Source organism: Podospora pseudocomata, chromosome 5, assembly GCF_035222375.1.
Source record: "Podospora pseudocomata strain CBS 415.72m chromosome 5, whole genome shotgun sequence".
NCBI classification, from domain to species: Eukaryota; Fungi; Ascomycota; class Sordariomycetes; order Sordariales; family Podosporaceae; genus Podospora; species Podospora pseudocomata.
The window spans coordinates 1,292,760-1,307,264 of NC_085889.1; the positions used below are offsets into that span (position 1 = coordinate 1,292,760).

The following is a 14,505-nucleotide window of genomic DNA, read 5'->3' on the forward strand; positions in this document are numbered from 1 at the left end:
GGAGCAAAGTTACGATACCACAAAGCATATCACCTAGGTCCACGACAGGACAAAGCCTTACAAGAGTACATCAAGGAGAACCTACCAAAGGGGTTTTATCAGAGAATCACAAAGCGAAGCAGCTTACCCCATTTTATTCGTGCCTAAGAAAGGAACGACAGATTTAAGGCTTGTGGTCGATTATCGACAACTCAACGAGGAAACGATCAAGAATAGGTATCCGCTGCCGCTTATCAGGAGATGAAGGACCGACTGGCAGGCGCCCAATGGTTCAGTCGACTGGATCTTCCGATGGCCTTTGGCCACATCCGGATTAAGGAAGGGGATGAATGGAAAACAGCTTTCAGGACTCGCTACGGACACTTTGAGTACCAAGTCATGCCATTTGGACTCACTAACGCCCCTGCGACATTCCAAAGCATGATTGACCACACCCTGCGCCCATATCTGGATCGATTCGCCTTTGTATACCTAGACGACATCTTGATCTATTCGAAGACCCTCAAAGAACACAGACAGCACGTACGACAGATCTTACAAACACTGCAGGATGCAGGACTCTCGGTGAACCCACGAAAAAGCGAATTCCACGTGCAGAAGACAGTCTTTTGGGATTCGAAATTACACCAGGAGAGATCCGCATGGAACCAGCTAAGATCACGGCAGTCCGGGACTGGCCGACACCAACAAACCAGAAGGAAGTTAGGATGTTCATTGGATTCATCAACTTCTACAGATCATTCATCAAAGGATTTGGGAAAATTGCAAAACCGTTGCACGAGTTGACCGGCGAAGGAACACCATTTAAGTGGAAACAACAACAACAAGACGCCTTCGACCAACTCAAGGACGCTATCAGCAGCGAACCCGTACTACGAATGCCAGACTTCAGCAGACCATTCTATGTCGAGACCGATGCGTCAGACTTTGCTATTGGAGCAGAGCTCTATCAATACTTTAACGACGGCCGACACCCGGTAGGATTTGTCTCAAAAAGATTTCTGGACCAGCACTCAACTACCCAATCCACGACAAGGAACTCATGGCCATCATCGAGGCATTTGACGAATGGAGACCATATCTCAGTGGGACTGAGGAACCAGTGGATGTATTCACAGACCACCGGAATTTGAAGTACTTCGTCACGAAGGAACTAAGTCCAAGACAAGTACGATGGGCAGAATTCCTTGCCCCTTCAACTTCCGCATCCACTATGTCAAAGGAAAAGAGAACGCTAGAGCAGACGCGCTCAGCAGAAGACCAGACCACAAGGGTAACGAAAAGATCGACGCAGCCCCCCTCTTTAAAGAAAAAGACGGAACACTGGAACACGCCATCCAGATTTGGGAAGACTGCGCAAGGACTTATCACACCGAGTGGGAAGATTACGAGTTCCAAGCCAAACGACAAGACGTCGATGAGGATGAGATACAGGAACTAGGTCTACGGGCCGGGCCCGACGACAACGACCCAGTATGGTACAACGACAAGGCCTACGTACCAGCAGACAAGAGACGAGCGTGTGTCACGAAACTCCACAGCGACAAACTCGGAGGACACCCAGGTATCAGAAAAACGCTCGAACGCGTACAACAGCACTACGCATTTCCAGGAATGAAAAGGATCGTGGAAGAAGCGGTAAGAGAATGTGAGATATGTATCAAGAGCAAAGCAGCAAGACACAAACCCTACGGACTTCTCGAACCCCTTCCCACAGCAGAACGAGCGTGGGGATCCATCTCCATGGACTTCATCACCAAACTCCCCAGCTCAACGGTACCAGATGGAACCAACACCAAGTACGACGCCATCTGGGTAGTGGTTGACAGACTCACCAAGTGGGCATACTTCATTCCTTTCAGAGAAACCACTACGGCAGAACAGCTCGCCTACCTATTCGAACGGAACATCGTGAGCCAACATGGACTGCCAGATGACATCACTTCGGACAGAGACAAACTCTTCACCTCTAAGTTTTGGCAAGCCCTGATGAAACGACTAGACGTCAAGTCAAAACTCTCGACAGCGTTCCACCCCCAGACAGATGGACAGACCGAACGACTCAACCAAGTCATTGAACAATACCTTCGGTGCTACATCAACTTCGAACAGGACAACTGGGTTGACCTGTTACCAACCGCTCAGTTAGCATACAACTCGAGCAACACAGAGACAACGAACGTCTCACCATTCTTTGCCAACTACGGATTCCAACCCGAGTTACGACAGGGACCAACAGCAGAGGTACCACGTGCAGCGATCCACGCAGGACGATTGCAGGAGATGCACAACATGTTGAAAGAAACACTCGAAGTTGTCAGGGAACGAATGCGCACCCACTACGACAAACATAGGGTCGAGGGACCTCCCCTCGAGGAGGGAGATAAAGTGTTTCTTCTCACACGCAATCTTCACACGAAACGACCAAGCAAGAAACTGGATTTCAAGAAGATCGGGCCATTCAAGATCAAGAAAAAGATCTCGACATCTAACTACGAATTATCCCTTCCCGATTCCATGCGAGTACGAACCAAAGTATTCCACATTTCCCTTCTTGAACCAGCACCAAAGAAAGCAAAACTCGAGACGCGACTCGAGGTGGTCGACGACGAAGAAGAATTTGACGTCGAAGATATTCTGGATTCACGGATCAGCAACAACGAACTCCAATATCTCGTCAAATGGTTAGATTACGGACCAGAATCTAATTCGTGGGAACCTGTCGACTTCCTGGACTGCCCGGAGAAGCTCCAGCAGTTTCACCGACAGAACCCAGACCGACCTGGGATAAAAGATTTGGATCCAACGACGACCAGTCGACACCCGAGAAATCAAGGTTACCAGCGTCCCCAAAGGACAACAGGGAACGATCGACCTCTGCGACTGGGAACTCCGATTCCCGAGTAACAGCAGGATTAGCAACCTCCGCCTGCTCCCCTGCTTCCTCTTCCCGCAACAGAGTGTATTCTCGAGAAAATGCCTCACCCGCCTTCAACTGCAGTGCGCGAGACTGAGCCTCCAGACGAAGGAGCTTCGAAAGCGTCTCTTCCTTCTCCTGGTCTAAGCGCCGTTTCTCTTCAAGAAGACCACGAAGCACCGACGAGGGCTCACCATAAATATTGCAAGAATTCGCCCCCCGCTTGCAGACAATTCTGACAAGACAAGCTACGGTCGGCAGCCTTACAGTTTGTAAGCCGCAGCCGCTTACAACGAGAACAATCGACGGGCATGGCGAAACCGAAAGTATTAGTGTAATCAACAAGGGAATAACGACGTTCGGTAGAAGATCGCGGTTGCGACTTCTTTCTTTGAGTTTTTTGATAATTCTTCTGCACCCTGTTAGCAGACATTTTAGAAAAGGATGAAAGGGAAAACTTACAGTCACAACGACAATTTCCTAGCGTCAAAGGTCTTCGAGGCGAAGACCAGGGAGGAGAGGAAACGTGTTACGTCCCAAGCGTAATACTCCTGTACAGGAACCACTGGGTGGTACCCGAGGTGCTGGGCACCTCAGCCAATCATTGGGCCAGGGATGGAAAGACCCATAAGCCCCCATACGACCAATCAGGAGGTGCTCAGTCTGATCAGTGGCCAAGACCACTGAGCACACTGAGCACATTGATCATGAAAGGTTGCTCAGTCTGATCAGTGGCCAAGACCACTGAGCACACTGAGCAAGGTACAAAGATACTTCAGAAATATATGTAGACAGCTTGACATAAATAGGGGGGAGCGCCGGGCGCTCCCCGTATCGAGGAATCTGATTCCTCATGCAAGCAATTCAAGTTCATTTGTCTACAATCTACTTTCAGTAGCTCTTTGTTAGAACAACCTGTTGTTGACAGTGAACCCGTGTCTGAGACGCTTGCCACAACCTTCGATTATCCTGTCATATTCACCTCTGGCGTACTGCCTTGCAGTCTGTATCCATTTCTGGTGCAGGTTGTAACAGCAGGGTTAGCACTTCACGGTCCCAAGGTCTATATATACGGAGGAACTGGCTGGTGTAGATAGACAGTTCCGCAGTATGCAATACAAGTCACAATCGTTGGTATTCAGACTATTGTGATTGAGACAAGCCATTGTTGTACACTGTTTAGCTGTACCGAACCAGGATTGTTCAGAAGTGCCTTCAACCAGTATCCCTTTCAGAGGTTCTGGATAGGGGTTCGTCACATAGCTCCAGGAGTCTGTTCTAAGACTCGATCCTAGCATTAAATCTAGAAATCCGAGCTTTATACTCACTTTATATATAATAATCTTAGGTTTTACAGTTACTGATAAAACTTAATCCTAGCTTTAAATCCAGAAATCTCTGCTTATTGTTTACTTTAGTGTTACGCCCAAGCGTAATACCCCCGTACAGGAACCACTGGGTGGTACCCGAGGTGCTGGGACACCTCGGCCAATCATTGGGCCAGGGATGGAAAGACCCATAAGCCCCCATACGACCAATCAGGAGGTGCTCAGTCTGATCAGTGGCCAAGACCACTGAGCACGCTGAGCAAGGTACAAAGATACTTCAGAAACATATGTAGATAGCTTCACATAAATAGGGGGCAGTGCCCGGCGCTCCCCATGTCGAGGAATCTGATTCCTCATGCAAGCAATCAAGTTCATTTGTCTACAATCTACTCTCAGTAGCTCTTTGTTAGAACGACCTGTTGTTGACAGTGAACCCCATGTCTGAGACGCTTGTCACAACCTTCGATCATCCTGTCATATTCACCTCTGGCGTACTGCTTTGCAGTCTGTATCCACTCCCGGTGCAGGTTGTAACACAACGCTCAAGAATCTCTTTGACTTCGTGCTTTAGCTTTACACACTACGCAGCGCTACAAATACGCGATTCTAGCACTAGGTTTACGCATCTTAATCAGGCCATTAGTCTGAACACCTGAAGGTGCTTATCCTAACATAATACTGACTTTTGAGCTAGTAATTTAAGCTTCACAGTCTATTTTAAAACCAAACCCCCTCTTTGAATCGAAAGGTCCTAGCTGTGACGGCTGTGGCGGCGTCACCATATATATACCACTGGAGCGAGCCAAGCCAGGAAGCTTGGCTCACTTGTAGCTTTTGATAGCAATCATAGTGGGTATGGTGCAGTGGTCCGGCCTGCCGTGACACTAGCATTTAGTTTTTGCTTAAGCCAAAGTCTCTTTAACTTTATACTTAAGTTCTCCAGACCACCTAGCTCCAAAGATATATAATTCTAGCACTAGCTTTGGATATGTTAGTTAAAACATGGCATCCCCCTTCTCGTAAAACCCAAACGGCACCGGACCCCTCGCCCACCTGGGCTGCACTTCCTCCCTGATTCCCTCCCCTTCAAACCGCACCACAGGCCTCAAAATACCCAACCCCCTCCCCCCAAACGCACTCTCCCTCCATCGTTCCCACCACTCCCCCTCCTCCCTCAAATACCCTCTCATCACCCTATCCCCTTCCCACCCCTCCCACGTCATCTTCAACAATTCCAACACATGATTCTCCCCCCTCATCACTCCCCAATTAAACCTCTCCTTGCATCTCTCCACCACATGCCGAGGATACAAACCCACCTCCTTATCCAAAAAAAACGTATCAACTCTAACCAAACTCCCCCTCACAATCCAGCTCCCCCCCTCTTTCGCCCGATTCAACAACCCCATCATCGCCCCTACAGCACAGACAAGCCCACAAGTCATATCACTAACCGGCAAACTAGGCAAGACAGGCTCCCCATCAGCCAACTCGTAACCCCTCCCCATGACGTACGCCACACCAGAAGCACAATCAGCCACCTGCTGCCACCCGGGCCTACTAGCATACAGCCCATCAGGACCGAAGCAATTCTCCGTCACGTACACCACTCCCTTGTTCCGTTTGACAGCCATGGACAGGATATCGTGTTGGGAAAGACCGTATTTATCTAACGCACTGGGACGGAACCCCTGAATAAAAACATCCGCTTCGGCTAACGACTCCTGAAGCTTATCCCTGTCGGTGGGATCTCGAAGATCAAGGCAGGTGGTGATCTTGCCGGCTGTCAGACTGAGCTGAAGAACAGACATATCCGGCAGATGGGGGGCGTTGATTTTGATGACCGTTGCCCCTAACGACGCAAGGATGGAGGAGGCTACCGGGGCGGCGATGATGCGGGCTAGCTCGAGGACTTTTACCCCTGACAGGGGAAGGGTGTTGGTCGTGTTGAGAGCCGGGAAGGGGGTAGGTGGTGAGGGGACGGAGTGGGAGCGCGGGGGGATGACATCGATTAGCGGGTGCTTAGCCAGGGACTTTCCCATCGAGGTGGCGGACCAGGAGGCGGGAGTATGGCACTTTGTCCCGCAGTGACCGGCCGAGAGGTTAAGGCACTCCACTTCGGTGGGTGACATCTTTGTTGTTTTCTTGCGGAGGTAAGCCGCTGCCTCGTCGAGGGTTGTGATCGATGCTTCAGGGAAGGGGTCAATGCCGAGGTTACGAAGCATAGGTTCTGGGTTGAGGGATCCATGGAGGTTATACCACTGCCCAGGTATCTTGGTGGGATAGATACCCGTTGCTCTCAGCTTGAGCAGGGGGTTCAACTTAGGATCAAAACCTCTTTGCTGCCAATCCGGAACCAGCTCACCGAACCTCTTCTTATCTCTCATCAAGGATATAATCGACTCGTGGTCGAGGTAAACTGCCGCCACACCTCCAAGCCACAGGGTTGTATGTGTCGTGTTGATGACCACCTTCCTGGTAGGACTAGGCAACCCTCGGAGCGTTAGAATCTCATCGGCCAAGATACCGGTCATGGCATGGAGTGCTGCTGCAACAGGCGTAGACTTGACAGGGCCTGGGATCACAGGCTCGGCCTCGCCTTCAAACCTAACTTTTGACAGGACGACCTCATTGTCTGTGAAGCCAGGGGTTTGGGTTGCCAAGACCCGGAGTATTCGGTGCGCATCCGTCAGTATCGGAACCAGTTCTCGGTCGGTAAAGGTCCCGGGGCCGTAGACGTCTGGAAGTCTTGGTTCTGCCATTCTGTATGTTAGCGCTCAAGATACAGTCTTACAGATACGATGGTATTCCTGCTTGATCATTCTTACCCTGTAAGAGCAGTTATTTTTGCGTGTCTGTGTTTCACCGCTAGACACCACACCACAATAGCCGAGGAATCCGGTTGATATGAATAGCCTGAAGTACTGATAACCGTCATGAAGATAGATCAGCAAAGACGGGAACCAACATCCATACCAAGTAGTCAATAGAAACTCCGACCCGTCAGCTCAAGTTTTATACACTGATGCTGCATTTGTGACAATGCGGCCAAGTAAACATGGTCGACCTTCGTTGGACAAGTCTACTAGGATCAACGCTATACAGACAATCACCAGAATCGACGTGAAGGACCGCTGGTCAAAAATTGTGAGAGTGCAGACAGAAGAAATGCCCGGGAGAGAGTTCAACACCCGGTCGGAAAAGCCCCCGTCATCCAGGGCTCCATCGTGGTACAAATCCCCAGAGAGCAATATGAAAGGGCACAGTGTTCGAACTGAAGGCGTCCGACCTACCTGACGTCACAAGACCCTTCTCAAGGCCGTGGTACGGTACACGCCTCATGCCAGAGGGGCGAAATTCTCCCGATCTGACGAGCTGCCCGGCCTGAGGTGTTTCCGAGGCGTCATGTCTCGACTTGACGTAGGACAAGATGTGCTAAAACCACTCGATCTGGACATTCAGCTCCCAATGCGATCATGTCAAACTCAAACCGGCTTCCTAATACCATTGCTGAGGCGATGGGAGGGGGCTCGATGAGGCAAGCATTCCATATGACTCTTGGCGTAGAACACCAGGACCCTGAAACCCTGGATGGGGTGGTGGTTACGCAGGGACAATGGTGAGCATTGTGAGCACCATAGACCCTTCAAGAAGAACAAAAAATAGATATTAGGGCGCACTCGCGCCAACGAATCTGGTGGGACAGCCTACCACGCCTGTGCCAGGGGTCCTGTAGGCGAAATACGCCTATGAATTCTCTAGCGACCGTTTAGTTCCCACTCTCTGGACATGAAGAGACAGGGGCATGGGCAGTCAAGTCCACTACCACCGTAGTTCGGCCGTTGTGGCTGTCAGCAGGAGTCCGGGTCACCACTAGCATCTGGTGGACGTCAACCCCCTTGCTTAGATGCTGCTGTACTCCCAATGGAGCCCCACAGAGGCTGCAATTTCCATTGACGGAGCATAATCTCCTTGGCCATCGTGACGCGGTTGCGGTGGTCGTAATGCAGGATTTGTTCATCTCTCGGTGTCGAAAGTGATTGACATTATGAAGCCACCGGCCAAGTGCACTATTGCCTCGTAAATTGTCATTCGCTCTGACTAGACCGCCAACAGGACAGATGACTGCGGTGATCGGTCAGGGTTGTCATCATGCCAAGAGATATAGCATCCAGTTCGAGCAGCTTGAAGGATCGTGATGCCTCTTGGCAGCGGCGATGCGCCCAGTGGATGATGAGTTGTCGAAGGCCAAAAGGGATGGCTGCGCTCACACCGGGATGAGGCACAAAGGGGCTGGCCACCCAGTGATACCGCCTTATCTTTCCAACAGACCCAAAACGAGCAGAAGGCGTACCTCCTCATGAGACATCCCACGAAGGACACAGGCGTCGCGGAATGCCAAGCGTCTTGATCAACAGTTGTAACCGCTTGGCAGGTTCAAATGCCGGTAGATAAGGCTTGGCACCAACATCACCATTGTATGTAACATCTGACCAGTTCTGCTGATGTGTCGACGTGGGAATGACGGTGTGCAAGAGACGTTGCAGTAGTTGGAGGGACCAAGGTGCGCCATCGGAGACGGTTCCTGCAGGGCCAGCGCCGTGGACGGCGGGAAGGCAGAAGAATAAGGCCGGCCGATGCAGACGCAGACGGGCGCGCGACCGTCGGACGGCAAGGCAAGGCAAGGCTCGGGCATGACGGGTACCGATGGGCACGTCGGATCGGGTCATACGTGCCTATGGCGGCATCGGTGGAATCTGATGTGGAAGTGGGTGGCCTTCGCACGACGGGACGACGGGCTTGGCAGCGGATGGTGTCTGAGGATTTGAGTGAGACTGTGAGAGTCTAGGCTACTGATGTGTCTGTGGTTGTGAGCCTCGCCAAGGCCTCCGTGTTGCGCAAAATGATAGCAGCCCATGCCCGGCAGCAGCGAAATTCGGTGTCGCAAATTGAGAGATTGCATGTTCGGGGCTGGGACATGCGGACAGGAGACAGGTGCCAAGCTGCCATAACGCGCGGACTGGTCGTGATGCAGCATGTTGTGGAAAATCGATGATGCTCCGCCCGGGCTGGTTGCGTACGTTGAATGAAGAAATCTTGAAGCGGTGGGATATTGATGTTGGCAGTGGATAGGCCATAGGATTGTTCAAGGCCTTGGTGGGTGGCTGTTAAGCAGCAAGCCACAAACGGGTCTTGGGGGGTAACGCGTGGCGCTTAACCGAATCGGGCCGCCATCAGATGCCAAGGGAGATCTTCATCGAGGATGAACAGCTTGGCAAGGCCTTGGCATATACGCCAAGACTGGTGTTGTCACGGCAAGCCATCCTCTTGTCTGACTTCGTTGACCGTGGAGCAGCAAAGTCTGGTCCAGGAAAAAGCTTGGGTTCATGGCCGGGAATCTGCTGAACGGAAGGTTCCGTCGTGCAACGGACTGCACATGCGGTGACCGCCTCATGCAACACTGCCAGTACACTACCTAGGTCCTAGCTCTGTTCTCTGTTCAGCGTGTCCTCCTCTCCAGGCCTTTGGCACGCGCCATGTGCTGCGTCTGACGTCTTTGTCAGCTGCGAATGGATCATAGACGCCACCAGAGAAGCACAGTAGAAGCATGAGCATCAGCAGAAGCAGCAGCTTGTTTCGGGAATTACACGCCCAATCTGATCGACATTGCGACCACTTTTTTATCCATCGGTAAATGGACGCCAAGGACTAGACTCAATGTGGGGGAGGTACGTACTGAACTGCCACTTGACGATTGCATATAAGACTTCCTCAAGCCCTGTCCCTGCCCTATCTCAACTGTCCAGAATCTCACTGCCATTTCAATCTTCGTTCAAATATCCCTCATCCCTCAACCCATGACCCATTCCTTCACCTATCATCCATCCATCACTCATCTTGTCTCCTGCTGCCTGCACACCACCCTCCATCAGCCCTCGACTGTAGTGTCACCCTTATTCCCAGAGTCTTGAACCAACCAGGCCTGCGGCATTTTCACTGCACCCGAACCACCAACCTGGACTGTCTCACGAATCCCTGAACACCCTCTTCTACAAAATCCCCGCCAGACAGTTCTCCACAACTGTTTTTTTTGCAATCCGTATTTCTCATACAACACCAAACTTCACCATGGGCTCCGCCATATCCAGATGCAACTCCAACTCCAGGAGCAACAGCCACGGCCACGGCACTGGCCCAGGAATCTCTGAGATGGGCCAGAAGATTTTCGAGAGACAGCCGAATTGGCTCACCCCACCGTCCAAATGGCGCTCTCACCACTGCTCCCACCAGCCAGTGCGCTATCGCACCCCCACCCCATACCCCAAGGACGACAGGAAACGCTGCGACTATACGCTTCTCCACGAAAAGAACATGATCATCGAGACGCCAGTTGCGGACCATATTGAAGTCAAGAAACCCTCCCAGAAGCACCCGGCCATGGTGCACTCGCGCCACGGACAACAGTTGCCCCCCAACAGCACCCTCACTATTACCTGGGAAAGCCACCCCCGTCTAAACCGCTTTGAGCGTGCCTCGTGAGCATGCGCAGGCATACAGACAGCAGGTACTACCACGGGCCCAGGAAGCCGAGCCAAGATGGGACACTCAGGAAACAAGCAACGCGAACCGAACACAGAAGCTGCAAGTTGTCGAAGCCAAGACGGACCAGCTTCGGGCAATAGGAAGCACTTGCCGGCAAGCAGCCAGACGACATGTCAGTAAGCTTGGGGAAAACCTCACGCCAAGACGTCTTGTTTGATATTAGGCAGATTAAGCACTTCCGCTGATGCCCGTTGCTGTCAGTCGCTGCCCTCCTTCACTGGCGCTTGGCGCTTGGCGCAACATCATCCCGCCCTTGGCTGCATGGCGTCGACTGGGGAAAGGAAAAAAGAAGGAAGCATGCCGCTAGGAGCAAGCCACAGGAACAGGGAGGATGAAACAAGAGGGTGTGTGGGGCCAAAAGGGAAAGGAAAGCGGCAGTGGCTTTATTGGCGGTTTCTCCCCTGTATGACGTTCACTTGAACTTCTCTCCTTGGTTCTGCAGCGTCTTGATTAGGATCAGAGCCCACATGTCAGGATGAACGCTTGCAAGAAGCTACCAGGGTTTGGTCAGAGAGGGTGATTAGGGTAGCGATGCTCATCATGTATGGCAGTGGCCTTCTATTTTATTGGGTACTACAGCATAACATCGGCAACTGCATTTCAGCAAGTATTTGCACCCAAATATTGCTATTAATTCAAAAGAAATCTGCAGTTTTCCTCCCTGACGCCATTTTGACCGTTCCCCAAATGTCCTCTGCTGCTTACTGTTGGCCTCTGACAGCTACGTAGAATAGACTCGGAGTCGCTCCAGGTTTGAGTAGTCGAAACTCAACACTGAACATGCATAACTCGGGTGACACAGCCAATGAACAAAGCCGCGCCTAGATACAACCACCGGGATTTAACTGGCCGGCCGGCGCTTAACCGCAACTACCGTATAACAGTAAGCATAAAGGTGAGCGCTATGATGTGTTGAGCATGAGTTCTAGATCCGCCCTGTCGTCGGGTCGGGGGCCTCGATGGAGATTTTGACGTTATCTAACCTTTATGTGGCGCCCGTGGCTTGGTGGACGGTTGTATCTGCAGACGAAGGAGCGTTTGAAGTTTAAATTGTGGGTGGGACTGCCCTAACATCAAATGCCACAAAGCGAAGCCAAAAACACACAACCATCTTCGTACGCCTTTCCTTTTCTTTGCCACCAAATAAGCCAACGTACCCATCACCCTGGCCGTACTCCGTCCATAAAAATGAAAGGGCTGTTTGTGCGGCTTCGCAAGCTCTGGAAACGAGCCTGCGGGCCGCTCTCAAATAATATGCCCAAGGGTCGACAGCCAATTCAAGAATTGATGGGTACTGAATCTAAGGAAACTCCTTCCTGTAATTGCGTTCCCGTAATGCACTCAAACTAAACAGAAATCTTGTACTGCCACTCCCTTCTCTTTCAGTTGCTGCATACTTATTTCATATCTCAACTCGCCACCCGAACTTGTGAAAGTATCAACGGCTTCAAGGCCTAGCCCTAATCTTTCGATCCTTGGATCCTTGATAACGACCTCTCCAGTCCGTTCATCCAAGATGGACAGGCTGCCTCGATTGCTCTCGTTGAATGCATACACCTGCCGCTGATAACTTTCGAGTGGTCCTAAGAATGGCTCGCCAGCCATGACACCATGCATGAAGGCGTCTCCAACAAGTTGATAGAACTCACGATGCCTGTCTTTTTCTGTTGCACGCAAGATTAGAGGGGTGTCTGTCCCGAGGAAAAGACATACGATGTCTCCTGGCTGTGTTGCCTTGGCTCCAAGCCCAAATCTGCCATCAGATGTCATGAAGTACTGGCGTCCTTGAACCCAGGTCGTCATGTGTTTTCCTAGGAGTACCAAGTTTGGGTCCTCATTGTTCTCCTCACGAAAATCCTCAGATGTGGTCAGGACTTTGCGCAGCATGTCCGTCACGTCAGACACAGGCAGGTAGTAGTTTTCCGGTGGGATAAACGTCTCTCGAAAGCGGCCTGCGCTGACTGCCCGGCTCATGCTTTCTAGGAGAATTGGCTGTTGCACAGCCGTCACCTTGGCGAAAACATCCCTGAAGAGCTTTCGAAAGCTGGCCAGCGTGGCAAGAGGAGTGGTAGTGTCGTCTGGCAGGGCCGTAACCGTGATTTCCGCGCACCGGACACCAACCATAGAGAGAAATGACCCCTCCAGAGACGAATCCGTGACAACCGCAAGAAAAGTCTCTCCCCCAGAGCACGGCAGTCCATACATATTCCTCTCCATCTCATAAGACCAATCCGGAATCCAGCTCGGCCACCACTTTGACCCCCCTTCCTCGTCTTTAACCCCCGCATGCGCCAAAATATCCCCCTTCCTAGTCGCCTGGATATACTTCAACACCACATCCCCATACACCTCGGCAACAGAAGCAGTATAATCCGGCCTCACAACCTCCGCAGCACCCCCCTCCCTCTCAAACCCACTCAGCAGCCTCAACAGCCCATAAACCCTATCTCTTGGATCCTTGCACTTCATCTCCTCGCAGTACGTCCGCATTTCTGTCAGGTTGATAGGAAATCTAGGCCTGCACATCGCAACCACCAGCCAAGCCCTATCAGTCCGGCACAGCTTCGCCATCGGGCTAGACCCTTCAGAGTTCTTGACGTTGGTGCAGTAGACCGCATTGCGGAGGTCGAGGCGGGAGATGGTGGAATGGCCAGCTTGGAATGTTGCGTTGTTTGCTAGTGCTTGCTCTTGTAAGACCCAGAGTCGTTCAAACCAAGACCGGTTGAGTAATGCTTCGACGGCGTTGGCGTCGCGGGGGGTGTAATGCCCGTCGTCAGGAAAGGGGGTGTCAATGTCGGCGAGTGAGGGGTCGCGGGCGTTGGGGGTGGGTGTCATGGATTGCATGTTCCAGTCAACGGTGACTTGGGACCCGATGTCTCGGAGGATATTCAGTGCGTGGTTGCTATCGTCTCCTTCAGGGCCGAGCCAGATGACGACGTGGGCTGCTTTTTCGTAGACGTCGCCCATGAAACTGACTTGGTGGCCTTTTTCGGTCCAGTCATTTTGGTTGATGCAGATGGCGTCGATCCAGATTGTGCGCGGGCTCGAGGGCAAACGGAGGTGTCTGAGCGCGGTGGCAAGGTTTTGGGTGACGAGCATTGTGTTGTGTTTTGTTGAGCCGTCAGCGTCGATCGTGATCATGGCGATTGGAGCCGGGTCGGCTTCGGAGCCCCATACATAGGACAGAGCTTCGTAGGGTGTGATAGCTTCATCTTGAATGTCGATACAGGCTGGTTGATTCGTAAACGATAGGCAGATCGGGGCTGTATTGTCTTCGCTCGGGTGGATAGACAAGAGCCGGATGAGCTTGGCTGGAGGGGGGGGAAGGGGTCGGTATTGAAAGCTTGTCGGCACCATCTTGTGACAAAATTTGACAGTAAGGAACTGATTGTCAGTGGGAGTCTTAGAGATCAAGTAGATCTGTGTGAATCTGATCCAATGTGGTCCTCGAAAAGTGTGGATTAGCACATCAACCCTCAAACTGCCTAAAAAGCGCAAATGGGAGAAAGCCTTCGGCACTGACACCTCACCGCCGCCTTCTGGAAGCTCATTGGTCGAAAATGCGGGGCTTTGAGATGTCATGCATTCCTCTGGCCCGATTAGAGGTGTTTGGTATTGGCAGACTGTTGGTTTGTGGTGCGGTTTCAGTTTCGTCTG

At 51.7% G+C, this 14,505-nt stretch overlaps 3 protein-coding genes across 3 annotated transcripts; 1 reads left to right on the plus strand and 2 right to left on the minus strand.

Annotated features, from left to right (window-relative positions):
• Nucleotides 1-5,240: 5,240 nt before the first annotated feature.
• QC762_512700 (uncharacterized protein) lies at nucleotides 5,241-7,007 on the minus strand (the record flags this gene model as incomplete). The annotated part of the gene is made up of 1 exon (XM_062891666.1): nucleotides 5,241-7,007. One exon carries the CDS (start codon nucleotides 7,005-7,007, stop codon nucleotides 5,241-5,243), a length of 1,767 nt encoding a protein of 588 aa, XP_062741834.1.
• Nucleotides 7,008-10,374: 3,367 nt separating this feature from the next.
• QC762_512690 (uncharacterized protein) lies at nucleotides 10,375-10,785 on the plus strand (the record flags this gene model as incomplete). Its single annotated transcript, XM_062891665.1, has 1 exon — nucleotides 10,375-10,785. The coding sequence occupies one exon, from the start codon at nucleotides 10,375-10,377 to the stop codon at nucleotides 10,783-10,785; it is 411 nt and encodes a 136-aa protein (XP_062741835.1).
• Nucleotides 10,786-12,189: 1,404 nt separating this feature from the next.
• QC762_0077560 (uncharacterized protein) lies at nucleotides 12,190-14,430 on the minus strand (the record flags this gene model as incomplete). Its single annotated transcript, XM_062883851.1, has 1 exon — nucleotides 12,190-14,430. One exon carries the CDS (start codon nucleotides 14,428-14,430, stop codon nucleotides 12,190-12,192), a length of 2,241 nt encoding a protein of 746 aa, XP_062741836.1.
• Between the last annotated feature and the right edge of the window lie 75 nt (nucleotides 14,431-14,505).